The 20,576-nt window shown below is 49.2% G+C and overlaps 6 protein-coding genes across 6 annotated transcripts; 3 read left to right on the top strand and 3 right to left on the bottom strand.

Annotated features, from left to right (window-relative positions):
* Positions 1–403: 403 nt before the first annotated feature.
* L228DRAFT_248957 (hypothetical protein) lies at positions 404–3,829 on the bottom strand. Its single transcript, XM_018332980.1, has 2 exons — positions 2,848–3,829; positions 404–2,791 (listed from the first exon to the last, which is right to left on the bottom strand). Exons 1-2 carry the CDS (start codon positions 3,446–3,448, stop codon positions 531–533), a joined length of 2,862 nt encoding a protein of 953 aa, XP_018186735.1. The 5' UTR covers positions 3,449–3,829; the 3' UTR covers positions 404–530.
* A 1,991-nt stretch (positions 3,830–5,820) lies between these two features.
* Positions 5,821–7,819, top strand: L228DRAFT_167755 (hypothetical protein). The gene is made up of 4 exons (XM_018329448.1): positions 5,821–6,667; positions 6,759–6,976; positions 7,031–7,410; positions 7,464–7,819. Exons 1-4 carry the CDS (start codon positions 6,015–6,017, stop codon positions 7,770–7,772), a joined length of 1,560 nt encoding a protein of 519 aa, XP_018186736.1. The 5' UTR covers positions 5,821–6,014; the 3' UTR covers positions 7,773–7,819.
* Positions 7,820–7,926: 107 nt separating this feature from the next.
* L228DRAFT_167725 (hypothetical protein) lies at positions 7,927–8,812 on the top strand. The gene has a single exon (XM_018329447.1). The coding sequence runs from the start codon at positions 7,971–7,973 to the stop codon at positions 8,574–8,576; it is 606 nt and encodes a 201-aa protein (XP_018186737.1). The 5' UTR covers positions 7,927–7,970; the 3' UTR covers positions 8,577–8,812.
* Positions 8,813–9,049: 237 nt separating this feature from the next.
* On the bottom strand, positions 9,050–13,065 carry L228DRAFT_256438 (Utp21-domain-containing protein; the record flags this gene model as incomplete). The annotated part of the gene is made up of 9 exons (XM_018333921.1): positions 12,888–13,065; positions 12,292–12,827; positions 11,238–12,231; positions 10,874–11,173; positions 10,624–10,821; positions 10,371–10,558; positions 9,939–10,197; positions 9,581–9,830; positions 9,050–9,462 (listed from the first exon to the last, which is right to left on the bottom strand). The coding sequence occupies exons 1-9, from the start codon at positions 13,002–13,004 to the stop codon at positions 9,050–9,052; spliced, it is 3,255 nt and encodes a 1,084-aa protein (XP_018186738.1). The 5' UTR covers positions 13,005–13,065.
* Positions 13,066–13,271: 206 nt separating this feature from the next.
* On the top strand, positions 13,272–18,658 carry L228DRAFT_262231 (hypothetical protein). The gene is made up of 4 exons (XM_018334397.1): positions 13,272–14,052; positions 14,134–14,433; positions 14,489–16,654; positions 16,706–18,658. Exons 1-4 carry the CDS (start codon positions 13,434–13,436, stop codon positions 18,475–18,477), a joined length of 4,857 nt encoding a protein of 1,618 aa, XP_018186739.1. The 5' UTR covers positions 13,272–13,433; the 3' UTR covers positions 18,478–18,658.
* A 317-nt stretch (positions 18,659–18,975) lies between these two features.
* On the bottom strand, positions 18,976–20,389 carry L228DRAFT_256442 (inositol monophosphatase). Its single transcript, XM_018333922.1, has 3 exons — positions 20,145–20,389; positions 19,993–20,074; positions 18,976–19,926 (listed from the first exon to the last, which is right to left on the bottom strand). Exons 1-3 carry the CDS (start codon positions 20,260–20,262, stop codon positions 19,251–19,253), a joined length of 876 nt encoding a protein of 291 aa, XP_018186740.1. The 5' UTR covers positions 20,263–20,389; the 3' UTR covers positions 18,976–19,250.
* Between the last annotated feature and the right edge of the window lie 187 nt (positions 20,390–20,576).

Below are 20,576 nucleotides of genomic sequence, written 5' to 3' on the forward strand. Positions count from 1 at the left end.
GCTAAATTGGGACTTGTCACCTGCCAGCCCAGATCCGTATTCGTATTGAATTTGAATCTCACTGGGTCCCAAATAATACAATTAATCACGTCTCGTTACCAGGACAGTGTTCTCGTGATTGGCTTCTTTGCGCTTGAAATCATATAATCTTAAGTTAATGGCACCTTCGCTTCACGAGCATATTGTATTGAGAGCAATCTGTGCAAAGAGCAACTTGACTAGGTAGCTATATCTCAAAGGTACCCCGTCAAAAATGAAATGGTATAAACATTATAGAGCTCCATACACCACCTAACCAAATGCGATTCACAACGCCGGTTTAAAAGTATGACACTCGTTTCCCTTCGAGGCCCAGATCAAACGAGGACAATGATGCAAACGAATCAAAGGAGCAAAAAAAAGCAGGGAGAATAAGGTAAAGAGCTCCGTAACGATGCAACCTGATACCTGAACATCGATGACCTGTAAATGCAAAAAAGCTATATCCCTTCGCAACTTCTCTCCTTTAAACATTTCCTGGGGATAGAGCGTCAGTAAAAAAAAAAAAGTCTCGCCATCATGCCCTTCAAAGAGTGACGTGACTTACCAATCACTACCATAAACCGCAACCGTCCCTCCTTGTGTTTCGCCTGCGTTCCCTCTTCGTATCCAGTTGGTCCATCATCTAGGACCATGGCGCTGCTCTTCCAGCCCCAGCTTTGACTAAAGTTGAACTTATCCGGTGCACTCTCATAGACGCTCAACATACGGCCGCCCTTGCTGGGGGAGTATATCTTAAAGTAAGTCCGAATGGTGGGCCGCGCATCATGATAGCCTGGCAAAGTAGGAGACGTTTTCACCGTGCCATCTTCGACGAGGTCCAGCCGCTCATCGTCTTTGGCATCGCGATCGGGCAAATCAGTGCTGAGCGTTTGGGGTAGAGGCGATGGCCGTCTAGTACCATCATTCCGGAGCAAGGTGCTCAAAGTCGGATGCACCCCTGGACGCACAGATGACCCGAGCCCAAGAATGTCTGGCTCTCCACCGGATCCGCTCGTGTCTTCTTCGCCGTCTCCAGTCATGTCCATTTGACGTCTTGCACGACGTTCATTGCGACGGAGCAACATTTCTCGTTCGAGCTGACCGATCCGCTCATCCACGGTGCCTCGAGAGCCATACATGGCAGCAGCGGCGACGGCGTCAACTTCGTCCTTTTCCTTGGCGCGGTGGAGATAGACACCAAGTTGGACGTTCTTGGTTGACCGGACCTTTTGGATATATAGATTCCACATACTTCCTGCGTACCAAACAGTTCGGGAATAGACTCGCTTCTTCTCCTTGAGAAGGCGAGGATTAGGAAACTCGGCAGAAAACCTGAAGGGTGGCACATGGGTGTAGTACGCGGGAGGAGTGACGTTGGCAGCGGCGGGCCCCTCTGGTGGAGACATGGGCCGGTCCGCAGATAAGAGGGTGAAATCCGACGCCCATTGCACATCCTGTGGTTGGAAGCTGGCTGAGAGTCGAGATCCATGAGAGGAGCCTGGTGCGGCACGCGGGGTGGTTGAATTATGGGCGGCCTCGGGGAAGCCACCCATGAAGCAAGTGCAATCGACATTGGGGATCCAAAACTTTCTCGGTTTTCCATTACCATCCCAGCTACCAGACTCGGGCTGATCTTCCTCGGCGTCCTCTGCAACAGGCACCTGAGTGCGCTTGCCTTTAGAACTGCTTGTGCTGGGCAGACCATTCGTTGCCACCGGGCTCACGATGGAGCCGTCTTCCGATCCTTCATCGGCAGACTTCTTCAGGCCCAGCTCGAGATCCGTATCTCTGGCATTCATAACCCTTTGGCGCAGCTCCATGCTCATCCAAAGGGCATTGGACAGAACACGCTCGGGCAATACCGGCAGCCCGAGGATGTCACGCTGCATCCGAATGTGCTGCAGCTGCTCGAAACTCAAGTGCACATAGTGAATTCCTTCATCGAGCAAAACGAGCAAAGGCGTGATGTCGGGATGAGAGTAGAGTGCAATCCACGAATCGGAACCTTCGCTTGTCGGACGACCGCCGGAAATCGAGTTGCGGCGATACACAGAGTCAAATCGGAACGACATGAGGCCGAGGGAATCTGGCGCCCGCGCGGGCGTTCCGTCTGTATTCAAGAGTCCAGCGTCTCGAGCAAGGCCCTTGAGCCTCCGATCCAAAATCTTCTTGGCCAGATGCCACCTTTCCCACTCTCCCGGAACAAAGAACCCATCACCTCCGACGATTTCCCTGGCAATATCTCCCGACACACCGTCCCAGTGCCGAACGGGCATCTCCCAACCGTCGCGGCAGAGCATGGCCTTGGCAGACGCGAGGATCCTTTCGCCGTGCTTTCCATAGTAATTACGGGTTACAAGCTTGATCAAGCGCGAGAGCTTGGACGGGGCCATTTGTCGCAGAATAGACTCAACGCTAGCGTCAATCAAGTCCGTCATCTCCAGCCAGCATCCCGTAGCAAAGAGACCGACGGCCTCTGTGTCCTCTTCTGCACTATCGTGACAACCATAAAGTCTCTTCAAGGCAAGTTCAAAGGCTGGCTGGGTAATGTTGCTATCAATGTCTTCGGGATGTAGCGTGATCTCTTTGGACGAGCTTTCAAACCATGGCTCGGAAAGGGCGGAGGTGAAAAAGGGCGCTCGGTCAATAATGATGCGATGCAAGGCATATCTGGTTGAAAAGGCGTAGACGGCGATGTCGGAGTGTTTCCCACTCAACAGACCGCGGGTATAGAGATGCTGCGGCAGCGTCGCGATGTCTGAAGATGGAGCTGGATCACAGTCAGCGGCCAACTACAAGGTAAAGTAAAAGACGCTTCATTCTTGCCTCGGGTGTACTCAGTTGCAGAGGGAGTTGTATAAGATGGTTGCCTGGAAGCCGAAGCAGGAGTACCATCACTGGCGGCGAAAAGCCGCGTTAGGGCAATCTGAGGGTGATTTGCCAGCCGCTCCAATGGGTCTCTCACTTCGATCGGGGTTGATGGATCGTCTGTATCCTTCTCCGCTCGAGGCCCAGGCACAGATGTGGAGGTCGAGGCTGAAGAGACTGCCGCGTCATTTCTCGGAATAGGTGTTCGCCTCGATGAACCGGACGCTGGAGAAGCCGAAGTCAAGACTGTCAAGGGCTGGCCTGACGCAGCCGGCGGGGAACTCGTCATCTGGGGCAGATGCGTCGAATGAGGAGAAGAAATGCGTGGAGAAGCGTGGTCGTAGAGCGCACGCTCTTGCGCAGAGAAGCTTGCCTGTTCCTGAACGCCGAGATCAGGAACACCAGCGTCCACTAAGGTGGCAGATGGAGATTCGAGTTCAACGGATTCATCTTCAGATGCCGATTCAGAATGTAGATCTAGGTCGTTTAGAATACCGTGTAGAGCACGTGCACGATGTTGCGAGCCTGAGCGCCCGCCTGACCTTCTTGACGTCGCCATGTCGAAGAAGGGTAGAGGTCTGACGTGACGTTGGGGCGTGTGTCGATTATGAATATAAGCGACTTGGAATAGATAGGCAAAGACCTATCATGTTCGAACCAAAGATAAGTCCCTTTGGTAGGACAGCCCCATCATGTGTTTTGGGAGGGGTGGGAGATTTCTTGTTGCAGTGCGCGTACAGCAGTGATCGGGTCAGCAGGAGGGGATGACGGCCGATAAAGCTGGGATAAAGACGGGTCGAATCTTTGGTCAAGGATCTGCACAATGGCGTAAGATGCCGTTGGCGCGAGAAAGCTTGTCCGCAAAGGTGACAAAGCAGGAAAGAAAAAAATTGTGGTTTGGGTGGTAGAGGAGGCGTTCAGGTTGACAAGTTGGGCTGAGTCGCTGTCGGGTAGCTCTTGTGTCAGGTTAGTGTGCTGTGGGGGAAACTGCGGTTGATCAAACTTTAGGCGGTCAGAGCTACGTGAGCCGCGATGACGTCGGACAACCCTCCGGTGTAGTCTCTCGACCATTATTGCCACACTTTAAAGTTTAGGACAGAAGCCTTTTTATCAATAGAATTAAACACTAGTAATGGCCAAGAAACAAATAAGCTAGCAATTTTTCATTCATAGGATATCTGTCATGAAAAGGATATACACAATCTATAAATTTTGTTATATTTCATTACCTCTATTCAAGATTCTCCTTTATACCTTAGAATAGTATCTACCTCGACATCAACTTAGATCTCAAATGCTAAAGTATTCTGAAAGTATAGATACTTTAGGTACTGAGAAATACATTCATGAAAACAGGAAAATAGATTAGGGATTCAGTAGGTTTCAAGAAAAGCTATTGATATGTTTAGACACCTATTGAACAGATAAACAGATAGCGAGAAAGGGAAAATCCGAAAATATCTTCCTGTAATGAACCAATTCTCATATTGAATACAGGCTGGCCACAGGTTTACCGTTTATCCAAAACTACCTTAGCAAGGCCCCCGACCCCGCAGTATTAGCCCCTTGTCCATCATCAGGTTGAACATTTGGTATCCCCTTCCGAATCATCACCAATGTCACTTTCTTCGGCTTTGCCCATCTCATCTCGACTGTACCTTGGGTATGGCTGATACTTATTATTGTTCACAATAGCTAGGTAGTGTCTTGAATATAAATTAATCTTGAAATTTTCTATCAACAAAGAGAAATTCTGAAAGATAATAGTCAATGATTTAATAGATAATCCAGTAAGTAGCTCTATTTGTATTACTTGAGAGTAAATTATATTCAATGTTAAATCAAAGTACTAGTTCTAAACATTACATGCTTGAATATTATAAGGTAGGTATGATATAAAACCAGGATTTATAGACTGGCTTTGAGCTTGCCGGCAAAGTAAATACCTGGGGCGTTGGTGATGGTTGAATACTACCGGGCCGACACGCGGGAGGGTTGGAGGGTTCTGGGAGAGTTAAGTTAAGCTGAGCTAACATAACATAACTTATTAGGAAGATACACTAATAATGGCTAACTTACTTTAGTATTATACGGAGTAACGTACTGTACACAGTAAAGTCACTTTGAATCAAGTTATTTAGCCGAGCACGTTCCGCGCGAGAATACTCGGCCGAGGGGGCCGAGCGGGAGAAAACCTTCCTACTAGGGTAAGCTACAAGCTAACACAGAGTCTTGCTAATAGGGGTATCTGGTACTTTGTTGCTGTTCCCGTCGCTAAAACTCTCGAATGATAGTTAGCTATTGATTCAGCCAAAAGCGCCCCCACGTAGGCAGGGGATCAGTTATATATACTGGGTTAGTTGCCACTAACCACTCACCATCTTTCTATTCCCCTTAGCTATTAACTATACATTATTCTTAAGCTATATGCCTTAATATCGTTCGGTTTGGGGATGCCTCGTGTCTTGACCCGCGCCTGTTTTACAATACTTTTTCTACCTTGCTTGTGTAGGCACGAGGAAAATTCCTATGGCTTTGTAATTATAGACGTCTGTCAGATGAAGATTTGGTGAATTGGATTGGGCGAGGGGCCAACCCCGACACGGAATGTGTTTACTGTGTAGCATGATTGCCGTCTGACTGCAGAGGCCCATGCATTGTGGCGCCCTAATTCCTGAAAGTGACCATAGGTAATGGATTACCCGCCATCCCGCTGTTTCGCTACCATGCAGCAGTTGGCAGCTAGTTAACTTAGTAGCTACACATCAATCAGACCCAGCCGTTACAGACTTTAGTCTCGCAGAACCCAACTATCGATTCCAACACGGCACGATGATAGCTGTCCTGACATCCGGCCTTTCCATCTTTTGTTTTATCTGTTTCGAGTACCTCTCATTTAATTGTTGGCGTGGAACCCCTGCCGGGGCGGCCCGCGAAAAGGTTCGTGGCGTAAGGCCAGCCTCGCACAGAACCCACCTTGGGGAAATGAGAGTCAGCCCTCTACAAAGTCATAAAGACAGTGCGGCCACCATGCAGCAGACTCTGGCATCAAGACCATTACGGCCCACGCGCCTCCCAAGACAGGGAACAAGCTCATCAACAGCAAACTGCTTCAGACTTACTCCATGGAGCTTGAAATGCTTTCTAATAACGATCGCGCAGGGCATTCGAGTGCCCTTGCCGACGATTCATTGAGTGCCTCTAAAGATGCTAGTCGATGTGATATCCAGCTCCTGGATCAGGAACACACCCCGAATGCTCGGCGGCGACTGCTTCCTACTGGACCGCGACGACACTATCAGCTGGATGAATTAGAGTCGGACCTTAATGAGCGAGCTATAGATGACCAGGAAATCTTTGCTTTTCTCCGCGATTACTCACAGTTCAAGGAACATCCTTCTGGCAGACTCTTTGAGTCGTTGATATGGATAAACACATTTGCTCCTCCAGTTGTAGCTGCTGCTGCAGTACCAGAAGATCAAACGGCTGGCGACGACATGATGCTCGAAAACCGGCAGCATACAAAACGTAAGACACGTGGTCGCTCGACCTCACTAAGTTTGTTGCATGATCCTGATTTTGCCAAGCCTTCTGGCTATTTTATTTTCTTCAATCTTGTCACTGATATCTGCTTACGTTCCCCTGCTTATTTTGCTCCTGTAGATGATGGAATTATCCGGCGTTCCACGTTTCCCGCCGAGCCAAACTTTTCTGAAAATTTACGCCTTTTACGTTCTCTGCTGATGACCAGTGAATCCAATTGCTTTCTACAGCTCTGGTATGTGCGTCCGCTAGATGAAATGCTCTTTCCCCTCCCGTTTCTTTGTTTTCATCGTAACTGTAGGAGCATGCTAACATACAAGTCTCAGCGTTCTTGCAGCAGAAAGCAACTGCATTGGAGACTTGTTTACGTTCAGACAAAACGTCCAAGCCTCATACAAGGCTCAAATCAGCCGCCTGTACGGTGCACCACGACAGGCTCTGATTCATACTCTTGCTAAAGAGTGGCGAATTAAGAATGACGTCGTTTGGCGTTTGCTTGGGGTCAATAAGCCTGCGAGAACCTCTCTTAGACTGCCCTCTGCTGGTTTGTCCCTGAAATATCAAAATGGCTTTTCGAATTTCCACTGACTGGTACTAGGTTCCCCTCCTCCCCTGCTGGATCTGAATTCCTTGACTGGCACCTCTTTTACTCTTCGCTGGCAAGCCAAGTCGCCCAGGTATAGCATTGATTTCGACATCTATGTGTGGCAGCCATTCCGACGTGCTCCGCCCGATAGATATGCTCAAATCAACATGCTACCCGCACAGGACAAAAATTCTCGACAGATGATTCTCTTGGTGGAGAACACTAATCAACTCCAAAGGCTTCGAGAATCGCTCCTGCCTCATAGCAACGAGGACGATGATCAATTCTTAGTCGAAGACAAAATCATGACGTCGATACTTGTCGTGTTTGAGCAAATGGTATACGATACGACGCATTTCATGGAAGATGCCATTGACCAATGCAATAATCTGGTCAGTATATAATATCCACCTTAAATGCCGCCGGGGACTAACTTTTTGAACAGCTTTATGAAGGGCGAGTGAGACCTTCCGGAAGCAAAGTGCAATTCCTTACTCATTTGAGTGACTGTCTGAACAAGGCTGTCGAGGATACTGCGCACTCCCTTCTGTGTCTTTCGGAAGTGAAGCTTTTCCTCGAAGGATATGGGCAGAGCATACCCGATGCAAGAATCTCCTCCTTTGAGAAACGGATAGAGGGTCTCAAAGTTGATTTGGGATTTCTCCAAGGCGAATGTCGCGCTCTGGAAAAGCGGATCAACGGTTTTGATGGTCTCCGTACGATGGTAAGACTACGATCTTTCCAAATGACCTAAATAAAATATTCTATTAAAACGCTGAACAGATCAACGAGCACATTAACCTATTACAAAATCGCCGTACAATGATAATTACGGTGCTGCTCGCTCTCTACGTTCCGCTCTCATTCATGACGGTCAGTCCTCAACCATACCATTCCCTTATCAATTAGAATCAAGAATAATACTGACTCTGAGAACCAGTCTTTCCTCGGCATGAATGTCACAATGGAAAAACCGAAAAAGGGTGAAAATCCTACCAACAAGATCTGGTCACTCAGTACCTTCTTCGCGACTTCGCTGCCACTCGCATTTGGCTCCATTATTGTCCCCCTCGTTTTAGGCGCCGTCATCCGATATTTTGTCCAGTTCACCGCAAAGTATCGCGCCTACTGGCGCATTACTTATATCGTTATTCTAGTCCTCTACGTCTTCGTGTTCTACATTATCCTTCCAGCTCTCTTTTGGGTTATCCCCAAGCTTCGGTATTCCATGTTCTATACCGATAACTATCTCATCATCTCCATCGTCACCGATGTCGTCATTATTCTTTTCGCAATGGGGCAAGTCTATTGGGCGTTTCGACGGAAATCTCGCCGCGTCGTTTGGGTCTTTTGTCTTGTGGTTTTCGCCGTCACCTCGGTCTTTGACTGTTTACCCTTTGCGTATTATTCTTACAATTACCATTACTCGTATGGAAACCCGCCGGTCCGGGTCATGGGGCTGGTGCAATTGGCTCTTTTGTTTTTGGTCTGGAGTGCGCCGAGATGGAGGCGGTGGGCCAGGAACATTAGGAGGAGACTCTCAAGGGGCACTCCTTAGTTTTCGTCATATGTTTATCTTCAGCACTTGATTGTGCGTGCTTTCTCAACGTCTTTACTATCTTTTTTTAGTACTTTGTTGTTTAATGTCACATATATATGACTGCCATGACTGCCACGTTATATTTTGTTTTACTGTCATATATATGTACCTGCCATGCTATACATGCTATACAAGTTATACAGTTATATACCACTTCTCGAGCAGATTGAGCAGACGAAAGTTCTAAACATTCCATTATTCCAACTCCAATGATATGACTTTTCTTTCCTTTGTCTGATGAATGCCTTTCTTGAATTGTTCCCCTCCAAAAAGAAAACAAACAAAACAAAATAAACCGAAAAAGAAACAATGATAATAACGATACGAAAAATGATAATAATAGTATAAATAAAAAAAGAGTGTGAAAAATAATGATACGAAAAAAAAAAAAAAAAAAAAGAATAAATAAATGATGATACAGTATGACACGACTAAACCCTCGCGCTCCTCATAAACCCAACAACACCACTACAAAACCCAACCAACCCACCCAATCTCCGCTCCTCGCTCTGCTGCTCCGCGCGCCACTCGAGCAGCGCCGCCCGCGCCCCCGCTTCGTCCGCCGCCGCAACGCTGTCCCCGTGCACGCGCAGGAAGACGGCCATCCAGGCCTGCACGAGCTCGTAGTCGCGCTTTTGGCGCAGGCGGGATGTCAGTGCGGTGATGAAGGTGGTTAGTTCGCTTCGTCCTCCTCTTCTCCTTCCATCATCCTCGTCATCCTCATCATCGTCTTCTTCTTCTGATGAGGGGGCGAGGGCGCTCGCGGAGAGGGGATTTAATGAACGGAGCTCAATGTCTGCGGCGGCGGGGGGGAGGGTTTTGAGATGGTTGATAAAGGGGTCGTCTAGAGCGATGAGAGATTGTGGTTAGTATACGTTCTTTCTTTTTTTATTATCCCCCTTCTTGCCCCCAACAAAGCAAAGAAAAAAAAGGGAAAAAAAAAGAAGGGTAAAGGGGCTTACAATTTCCAGACTGAGCGCCGGAGCGCAACAAGGACGTGAATCGCGATTCGGACGCGCCGGGCGCCATCTTGGCGATGCGCGAGCGCTCGGCGGCTGTGATTGTGTTTGCGCCAGCAGGGGCAGCACCGCCAGCAGCAGAAGTAGTGGTGGTGGAAATAGCAGAAGGTTTGTCGTCTCCGGTAGAGGTAGAAGGAAGGAAAAAGGGCGCTTTTTCAGGTGCTTTTGGTGCTTCTTTGGGCTTGTTTCGTTGCTAATAGACATGAATGTTAGAAAAAGGCGACCTATTAAACTGATAAAGGAAAAGAAGGGAGAAAAGAAAAAAGGAGGGAGGAGAAAAAAATCCTCTTGATGGACGTACCTTAATGGCGTCAAGATGGAGAAGAGTCTGCCATCTCGACTTGGGCACGATACTGAGCGTGGTAATGTCCTTGCTGAGCTGGTCGATTGTGCTAATGGCCGTGTCGAGGCCGGACCCGTCTTCGGGCTCGTCCTCGTCAAATGCCGCGTCGATGATATTCTGGCCGCCCTCGCCAGAAGCGGTGGGAGCGTCGATTTCAGCGATTTCTTCTTCGGATAGATGTCTTGTCGAGACGTGCGTGAAGAGGCTCCGGTTGTTCCTAGTACGGTATTAGCAATTAGCAAGGAGGAGTGATTTGTAAGATAGAGGATAAAATGCTTTGGGTAACCAAAGAAAGGAAAAAAAAAAAAAAAAAAACCAAAAAAATAAAAAAAAAACAAAATTATTAAAAAAAAAAAAAAAAAAAAAAAACACAACAAGAGGGAAACAAACCAGATATTGACACCAACGCCGTCAGCATGTGCAGTGGCAAGAAACTCTCCAGTGTTGGAAAAGGCCAACGCCGTACAAGCACTGCGTAACCGAACAGCGTCAATGAGATGGCCAGTAGGTAGATCCCACACCCGGACAACAGAGTCCATTGAAGCTGCGACGATCCAACGGCCGTCATTTGAAAAACACTGCAGTCATAGTTAGTGGCGTCACTTGGTAGATAACAGGAGCTTTTTTGGGGGAGGGAACGTACAAAATCGCTAATCTGCCCGACGCAACCCCACAGTTCTCTGACGAGCTTCTTGGTCTCAATGTCAACGACTCGGATTGAAAGGTCATCGCAACTGAGAGCGATCAAGTCACTCGGTCGGTGATGACGCGCACCAGTGATGGCGCTCATTGGATACCAATCAATCTCATCTTGGAGAGTACCAGTGGCGAAATCCCAAAACTATTAAATGTTAGAAATATTCGTCAACGAGACCTTACATTGTAGGCCGTACCTTGATTTTTCCGTCCAGTCCGGAACTGATGACGGTTTTGTTCAGGCTATCGACCATGATTCCCGTGACAGCCTTGGTGTGCTTTCCTTGTCCGGGACCAAACTTCTTGAACCCATCTGCCAAAGACGCTACAGAAAGCTCAGAGCCAGCCTGCTGCATTTTGATTTTCTTGGCTTGCGCCGGTGTTAAGGGAGCGGGAAAGCGCTGCCGGCGCTGACCAGATTGCAGATTGAACATATCAAGCGCTCCGCCAGCAGAGCCGACCAGAGCAAATGTACCACAGGGAGAAATGGCAACACTCTATCAGAAAAACATTAGTCGAACTGTACCCCGGTTGAAGATATATATATAACGAGATGCATACCTTGACCTCGGTCCCATCGCCAGACTCAAACGCCCAACGACCAGCTTTCTTTCGGCCCCAGAACCATGTTCTTGCAAACTTGTCCCCTTTGTGTCCGGTCACAACACTCTCCCAACCTGTCACTGCACTGTCAAGCACATCCCCCTTCTTTGCCGAGTTGACGTTTGTCCATACTCCACTTGAAGCTGCAGCTCCCATGCCGCCATCCCGGCTCAGCGAACAAGCCATGCAGCTAATTTCAGAGGCTTTGAGGTCCTCCAAGCTCGCGCTCGAGTCCTTGGCTCCCGCTGCTGCACCAAGAATGCCCAGCTTCCTTGCTTTGCTACGGATCTTGCCCTGGCTCAGCTCCGTACTTTGGCCGTCTTTTCGGAGACTCCAGCCCCACAAGCTACGATCTCTTCCAGAACTCAACAGCCATTTCCCTCCTGATTCCGCGCCGTCAAAGTCCGAAGGCAGAAATTCGAGACGGGTCACAGGCGCAGCATGCCCCGTGCGAGAATGAAGAATGCGAGGGATCGGCGAGAATGGTGTCTCATCGAAGATCCAAGACTTCAGAGAGTTATCGAGACCACTGGTAACCATCACGGGCTGTCCCTGCAGGAATTCAACCTTGCTAATGCCTCCGGATACTCCACCGTGTACCGCGGAGGGAGGATTGTGGGCTCCACGAAGCACACCCATGATGCGACCACCGTCGTTGAGATCCCAGAGAGTAACATCGCCATTCCCCGAGCCTGCCGTAGCCATCACACCAGCCATTCTTCCATCCTCTCCGGCCCCCTGGCCGTCAGTCCGGAACGTGATTGACGAAATTGGCGTCTTTGTTGACGATCCTTGGTTGAATTTCAAAATGTCGCGATCGAGACGCACGTCTTTAATCACAACAGTACCGTTGGCATAGGCGATTGCTAGCAAAGAGAGCACCGGCGCAGGCTGAAGTGCCGTCACAGCACCGGAGTCGGAGGATTCGGGCAGAATCGTGTAGATTAAACGCCTGTAATATTATGAGCTTAGCAAATCTGCATCTCTCAAAATTGAGAACACCATATCCTACCCTGTATTCAAGTTCCAAATCTCGACACCTCCATCCTGCCTGCCAATGAATATCTTGTTAAGGTATGTAGGCATCGTGCACATGCCGCCTGAGAGGACCGGAACCGCACCAGTGGTACTGCCACCGAGAGGAAAAAGCGTCGTATAATGCTCATAGGTGGCCGATTTCCAAATTTCGATTCGAGTAGAGCCGTATCCCACAATCCACGAACCAAATACAAGGAGTTGTTGGATGGGTTCCTTCAGATCCGCCGGCAGTTCCAGCTCATTGACTTTTTTACCACGTTGAAAAATCCAGACACCGACGGGGCTACCAGGTTTGGCCGCACCCCACGCTGCCAGGACAAAGCCCTTCCACGCAATCGTCGCTGTTATCTCTTCAGGTGTCTGAGGCCTGCTCAAGAAAACGAGGTTCAGTCCTCGGCGGAGGTCATAGGTTTGTAGGCTGCGCCCGACCGAAGTTGTGATCTGGAAAGTAGTCTTTCCTAGACCAATTGATGTAAAAGGGACCTGAGTCGGTGAAACGAGACCTATCGTCTATATCGATAAATCCGGTCAGCATACTTTCGTATCTAAATTGGCAGGTTTAAAGCGGACCCTATACGGCGCAAAGATGCGCGACGTTTGAGATTTTGGTGCCTTTTGCACGACGGCGGTCTTGCGCCGCTTTGTCAAAGGACCGCCATGGTCGTCGACTGGCACGGCAGTAGGCATGATCGGGCGCCTCTGATCAATAACTACCTGTGCTTGGGAAAAGGGCGCTGGGGCTCCTGTGTGCAATGGGAGGGAAGAGTACTGCGGTATGGATAACTTTCTCGCAACTTTCTGTTTGGTGATAATCGATAAATTTGTTAAAAGGGAAGTTTTACACGAGGGTCTCTCGGCTATAGTTCCAATGATACTGAGTCCCCGCCAAAAACTCCGTCATATCGCAGCAAAACTACTTATCAGAATCTCTTACGTTACTGCCATTATTGGTGACGGGAAATTTTTCTATCCCGCAATTCGCAGCCCTACAATTCTTCTAAAATCTTCTATATGCAATAATCTGGGCTTGTAAGTCGCAATTGAATTTTGGGTAGAACACGTGGGTGCTTTTTCGAGCCGTTAGTCGTTCTTAAATCTGCCAAGCCCCGGTGGGCCATGGCTTCAGTCGAAGGCAGCGGGCCGAATGAGGCCGATCACTCTCACAACGTGAACTATCCTACCTCAAACGAAGGCTCCAGCCCTGCCGCCGACACCAAGGATACGGAATCACATCCACATCGGGACAGGCCTGGCCCGCCATCTCTCAGTCTCTCCGCCTCAGCTAATGCATCGGCCCCGAACCGAAAAGGTCGACAATCACAGGCCGGTATAGCTGACAGCAATATCGAGAGAGCAAGCATTTCTATGCCCCCTCCGGCGACAAAACCAATCGCAAACAAACGATCATCATTCAGCAAATCCTTTTTCAAAGGTTTCGAAAACGAAGCACATACACCAAATATGGACACTCACACTGGCCGCGCCCAGTCACTCAGCAGCAGCTGGGCTGATGGATCGGAGGCATCCTTTGGCTTAGACCGTACTCATGGAACAGGATCTTCCTCCAGTGTTACTGTCTCCGACTTGGGGGGCCCACAGACAGGGAGATCTGCGCAAACAAGTACCGATCTTGAATCAAAACGCATGTCGGTTTCCTCACTATATTCTCTAAACTCGGCGATGCAAGCTTCAGCCCCAAGTGGTGATAGCTCCAATGCTGGCTCTGTTCACGATGGTAGGGAACCTCATTGTAATCGCAAGAGAAGAGGGTTTTGATGCTCCTCTGTAGTAGAAGAAGACATTAACACACTGCTAGGTCAAAGCGAGGGCCATTTGAATCATCCAACGACAGCCGTAGATCCGGTCTCGGTTACGACATCCTCTGCCCAACATGCAAGCCCTGGACCTTACAGTCCGCATCAGTTAACTCCCATTGAACACTCTCTTTTCTCCCAGCAAGGTCATTCGACTGCGGCTACACCTTCCGGGCGACCACAGCCCCCGCCCGGCCGTTCAAGAAGCCGTCAACCCCGAAGGCTCAGTCATGGTACTGCGGCAAGCAGTCCTAGCAGCGATAGAGGACTGCGCGCTCTTAAGGAAAGCAAGGAGCAAGAGGGTAAGATTATGAAGAATCGTTTTCGATAAAGTAGCTGACTGGTCCATCGTTTTAGATCAAAAGGCTCCTCAGGGAATAATCGGTATCTGCGCTCTCGATGTAAAGGCTCGAAGCAAGCCGAGTAGGAATATCTTAAACCGGCTCATCGCGAAGAAAGAATTTGAGGTTGTTGTCTTTGGTGATAAGGTCATCCTCGATGAAGATGTGGAAAATTGGCCTATCTGCGACTTCCTTATCTCTTTCTTCTCTGACGGATTTCCGTTGGACAAGGCGCTCGCCTATGCGGAACTCCGTAAGCCCTTTTGCGTTAATGACCTTCCCATGCAAAAGGTCCTCTGGGATCGCCGCATCTGTCTCCGTATTCTCGATCAGATCAATGTCCCTACACCAAAGAGAGTCGAGGTTAATCGCGACGGCGGCCCGATATTGTCATCGCCCCAACTTGCCAAGCACGTGCTCGAGATAACTGGCGTCAAACTTGAGGGACCCGAAGATGGTACGGGAGGCGGCACTCCAGCTCCCGAAAACGTTGAGCTTTTGGATGATGGTGATACGCTGAGTGTGAATGGCACTCTACTGACGAAACCTTTCGTGGAGAAGCCAGTGAGCGGTGAAGATCACAACATTCACATCTACTTTCCCAAGAGCTCGGGTGGTGGTGGAAGAAGACTCTTCCGCAAAGTTGGCAACAAGAGCTCTGAGTTTGATGAGAATCTGTCGATTCCAAGGGCAATCACGGAGCAAGGGGGAAGCTATATTTACGAGCAGTTCTTACGCGTTGATAATGCCGAAGACGTCAAAGCTTACACGGTAGGACCGGACTTCTGCCATGCTGAAACACGAAAGTCCCCTGTCGTGGATGGCTTGGTCCGGCGAAATACTCATGGAAAAGAAATCAGATACATCACGGCTCTCTCCAAGGAGGAGGCTGCGATGGCTGCTAGAATCTCAGTCGCCTTTGGCCAGCGGATCTGCGGTTTCGATCTCTTACGTGTCGGTACTAAAAGCTACGTCATTGACGTCAACGGATGGAGCTTTGTCAAAGATAATAATGAGTACTATGACAAGTGCGCGAGCATTCTGAGACAAATGTTCCTGGCCGAGAAGGCAAGGCTAGAAGGAAGGACCGATTCAGCTGCTCCTGCAGAAAAAGTTTTAGATAATTCTAGCGGGCAGCCCGCGAAGAAGCAGCAGCCTCATTCTCATCGATCCGCACTCAAAACAATTTTCAGGTCGCCAAGCATGTCTAGGATTGGGGTCCATGCCCACCATCATCACGGGCATGGAAGTCACCATAGTGGACATCACGGGACACATCAGAACACACGCGCGCAGGGAAACGCCTCTCCTGATAATCCTGCGATGACCGTGCCAATTACCTCTCCACCGACTTTGGATAGGAACTATCATATGGATACATCTCCATCGTCGTCAGTTCCGACCACAATGACCGACCCTCTACCCCCTCCCGTTGTTCCGCCCTCCACTGGCAGTCCTGCTCGGCCAGCGTCCACGGCGGAGCAAAAATCGCCTGTTCCGCCTCCCGCGCCCAAGCATTCTTGGAAGCTTAAGGGTATGGTTACAGTTATCCGACATGCCGACAGAACGCCGAAACAGAAGTTCAAATTTACCTTCCATACCAAGCCTTTTGTTGACCTTCTCAAGGGTCATACAGAGGAAGTATTGCTCGTTGGCGAGGCCGCTTTGGGTAGCGTTTTGAATGCAGTACAGGTGGCTCTGAAAGAAGGAGTCGAAGACCCTGATAAGCTGAAACTGCTTCGAACGTCACTCATTCGCAAGGGTAGTTGGACTGGTACAAAAGTCCAGATTAAACCCATGTTTCGGAAGAGAAAGCAGGAAACCACGTCTCAGGATGGGCATTCCGACGCTTCGCCGAAGGAGAAATTGAAGCAGAGCGCTGCCGAACGCACCCCCGATGCGAAACATTCTGACCAGCCGCCCAATGGACCGGTACGGATGCAGTCGAGAAGCGACTCAGTCTCCGATGTCACCTTATCTCGCATATCTGCTGCGGAAAATAATCTGGTTTTGGACAAGCTTCAGCTAATCATCAAGTGGGGTGGCGAACCTACACACTCGGCTCGCTATCAAGCGCAGGATTTGGGAGAAAATATGCGTAATGATCTCTTGTTAATGAATAGAGAAGCTCTTGATGATGTCTCTGTCTTCACCAGCTCTGAGCGCCGAGTCCGTGCAAGTGGTAAGCTGTCTTAATCCTCTTATCTTTAAGCTGCGTGCTGACATATTACAGCTCACATCTGGGCGACTGCATTTCTTGATGAGAAAGATCTGCCCGAAGATTACATTTCCGTTAGAAAAGACCTTTTGGACGATTCAAACGCTGCCAAGGATGAGATGGATAAAGTCAAGAAGAAGCTTAAGACTCTCCTGCGTGAGGGCAACCAGGCACCACCCCAATTTGCCTGGCCCAAGGAGAATATGCCTGAGCCTTCTATTGTCTTATCTAAAGTTGTCGATCTCATGAAGTTTCATCGTAGAGTTATGCGCTACAACTTTACTCACATGTCTGGCAGTGCTGCTTCATCACTAGCTGCCCAGGAAAATGGACACGAGCAACCTGATCACAGCCCAACTTCTCCAGGAGCCTTGGCTCAGGCTCAGGCTGTGTCCCAGATTCAGGCTCGGTGGTGCTGCGGTGAGGATGCGGAATTGTTCAAGGAACGATGGGAAAAGCTCTTCGCCGAGTTCTGCGATTCTGAGAAGGTTGACCCCAGCAAGATATCTGAATTGTACGATACAATGAAGTTTGATGCACTTCATAACCGCCAGTTCTTGGAGTGGGTCTTTACTCCTAGCGACGGAGTTCTCGAAGACGATGCAATCTCCAATGCAAGCGCGATCATAACCGACGAGAAAACGGATGATGCTAAGCTTGGACCTGACGCCGCTGCGAGGATCGACCCCAACTCTAGCACCGCCACCATCACCACGAACACGACAAACACGACAAACACGACCGCTACGAACAGTGACAATGCTCCTGAAAAGGGTAATCTCGCGCACCGTATCGGCCTCCGGCGCAGATCCGTGCTGCAGCCTAGCTCACCTCGAGCCACACTGGCAACATCTGAGGAGGCAAAGGAGTCCTATTTCAATCTCTACACCGGTGGAAACCAGCAGAAGAAAGCCAAGCTCGATGCTCGTTTGACTAGGCTTCGCGAACTCTACAAGCTTGCCAAGGTCCTTTTTGACTTTGTCGGACCCCAGGAATACGGCATCTCTGATAGCGAGAAGCTTGAGATTGGCCTCCTCACATCCCTGCCACTTCTTCAAGAAATTGTTACCGATCTTGAAGAAGTACAAGCTTCTGAAGGCGCCAAATCATTCGTCTACTTCACTAAAGAATCCCATATATACACGCTACTCAACTGTATCCTCGAAGGCGGTATCCAGACGAAGATTGCGCGCAACGCCATTCCTGAACTTGACTATCTCTCTCAGATCTGTTTTGAGCTATACGAATCCGAGAATAGGAACCCGTCAAGCGAAAACAGCGATGCCAGCAACGGAAACACACCCTCTGAACCCACCTTTAGCTATAGTATTCGCATCACCATCTCTCCCGGCTGTCACACTTATGATCCAATGGACGTGCAGCTGGATTCGAAGCACTGCATCAAGGCTGCTCCACGTCGCAGTCTCACTCCTCATATCGACTGGAAGAAGGTCATTGAGACTCTTCGCGCTAAATTCCATACTGTCAAGTTACCGAAGAGCTTCATCGCGGTCAATCTGTCAGAAAAGGTCCCTCATGCGTTTAGCCCGGAGCCTCGATCCCCATCTACTTCGGGACCGCCTAACGAAGCGGCAAAGGAAATGGATGACGAAACAGAGAAGGACCCTTCCACAGGCGAGGAGACTGTCCCTGCCCGGCTCGCTTCCCGCGTCGATGAGGACGATGCTGGGGTAGCAGCGGCAAAGGCTGCGGAGAAAGAAAAGCAGAGAGAAAACGAAACTGTCGGCGATCAAAACTCCGCTGACGATACACCTACTGCGACCTGATTGCTCCCGGCTGGCAGCTTTGTCAAACCGCTTCGGCAATTTGCCGCAATTGATCCTCCGACAGACGCGTCACTCTTTGCAGTTGACCACTGCGGTCAAATCGCCTCGAATTGGCCTTCACTTGGTGATCTTCATCTGTAAATTTCATTTTCCCACCATTTGAACAGCTTGGGCCTTCCCGAATATGCTCATTTTGTTCTCATTCTATGCATGTTCAATTTACACTTGTGCTATACTTTGGAAAACGACTTCGTTCCTTCTGTATATGTTTATTGTCAGTTTCTCATTCATATATTGGAGATACCTTATATACTACCTAGCATACAATGCGCTGTACTGTCTAGTACTGTACTAAATACATTCAAACCAGTGGGCGAGCGAGCCTTGGGCTTTTGTACATTTCCGTTCATTAGACTATTGATCGCTTTGAAAGACCTTTTGTTTTTTCTCTCTTGAATTTCGTCTTTAGATTCACATACACAAAGCAATGAGCTACTGATGCGGTTATGAAAATAAAATTGAATAGTCTAGTAGAGATTATTCTATGTTATCATCCTATCTTCAGGATCTTTTTTTTTTAGATGAACGTGCTTGTGAAAATAAACAGAGTGAATGCTAATGTCGGGTTTTGCAGATGGACTCACGTCTCATCATATCCTAAGATAAACCTTGGTGGCCTGTTTGGGACGGTGGCATGAATTTCGTAAAATGGTTCGTCATATCAGTCATCGTGAAATGGAAACAAGCTTAATAGTGTAAAGTACCTCGGGCGCTTAGGCAGAATAGTCAAACTTGCCGTCGACCTGGGCCCAGAGTTCTTCAACGAGCTCCTTCTGGCCGGACGGAGCGCCCCGGACGGCAAAGTACTTGCGTCCATCGACAGCAGGAGTCCATTCGCCGGGGTTAGCACTGGCAATCAAACCGCCAGCTTCTTTGAGAATGACCCACCCGGCAGCGACATCCCAGGCCCAGCATCCAGCCTCCCAGTACGCGTCAAAAGTGCCCGTAGCCACGTGGCAGAGGTTCAAGGCGGCACTGCCGAGCGAGCGCAGGCTGTGCACCATGCTTCCGCCATTATCCTTGTTGGCCGCCAGCTTACGGTACGTGTTCCACTTGATGTCATAATTGTTTCCGTGGCGGTCGCTTCCCCATTCAACAGCCACGAGTGCATTGTTCAGACCCTCAAGCGGCTCAGGCTCCTGCTTGTATGGAAGACGAGTAGTGCGGTTTAGGAACGCTCCCTTGCCTTCAATAGCAGTGAACAAATCTTTGCGGAAGGGGTTGTAAACAACTCCGACCACGGGACGCTTGTCAATAGTAAATCCCAGCGAGATGGAGACGTACGGGTGACCGTGCACGAAGTTGGTGGTTCCGTCAATGGGGTCGCAGATGAAGGTCGGCCCAGAGCCAAGGGTCATGCCAGGCTTGTAGGTCTCCTCGCCAAGGAAGCTATAGTTGAACACGAGTTAGTGAGATAGGCATAAATTGAAGGCTGCTGGAGTGTTGCGGGTTTACCTGTAGTCGGGATACTTCTCGCGGAGAGTGGTAGAAACCATCTTCTCGACGGCCTGGTCAGTCTCAGTGACAAGATCGACAGCTAGAGGGTCGAAAATTGTTAGCGGAGCCGGCGAGGATAACAGAGAGCTAGATATAAAAGTATTTCTCACAGTTCTTCTTGTTTCCGGCACTCTGGAACGAGGGACGGGCGTTGAGGATCATGTCCCCGGCCTTTTGGGCCACCTCGATGAGGGTGTCATGAATCTCTTGGAGATTAGGAGCCGACATTTTACTTTTAAGCTTGAGATGACAGAATGGTAAGATGATTAAGGTTGAAGGTTCAAAGATGAGGAGAGAAGAGATTTAAATCAATTGAGTTGTCCGATTGGTGAAGAAGAGAAGATATAAAGGAAATTGGTGAGCGTTGTTGATTCAATGCCATATGAGATCAGTGCTTTCTATTCACCGCCCGGAGCTTGAGCCAATCAGCGAGCTTGACGGGAGGGCAAACACTGCCAATGTTTGTCTGCATCCTTGCACGTGCAATTCTAGACAAACATGTCAAACTTGGACAGAGAAAGATGCTATTGTATCGAAATTAT

This window comes from Xylona heveae (assembly GCF_001619985.1).
Source record: "Xylona heveae TC161 unplaced genomic scaffold L228scaffold_8, whole genome shotgun sequence".
In the NCBI taxonomy this organism is placed as follows: domain Eukaryota; kingdom Fungi; phylum Ascomycota; class Xylonomycetes; order Xylonales; family Xylonaceae; genus Xylona; species Xylona heveae.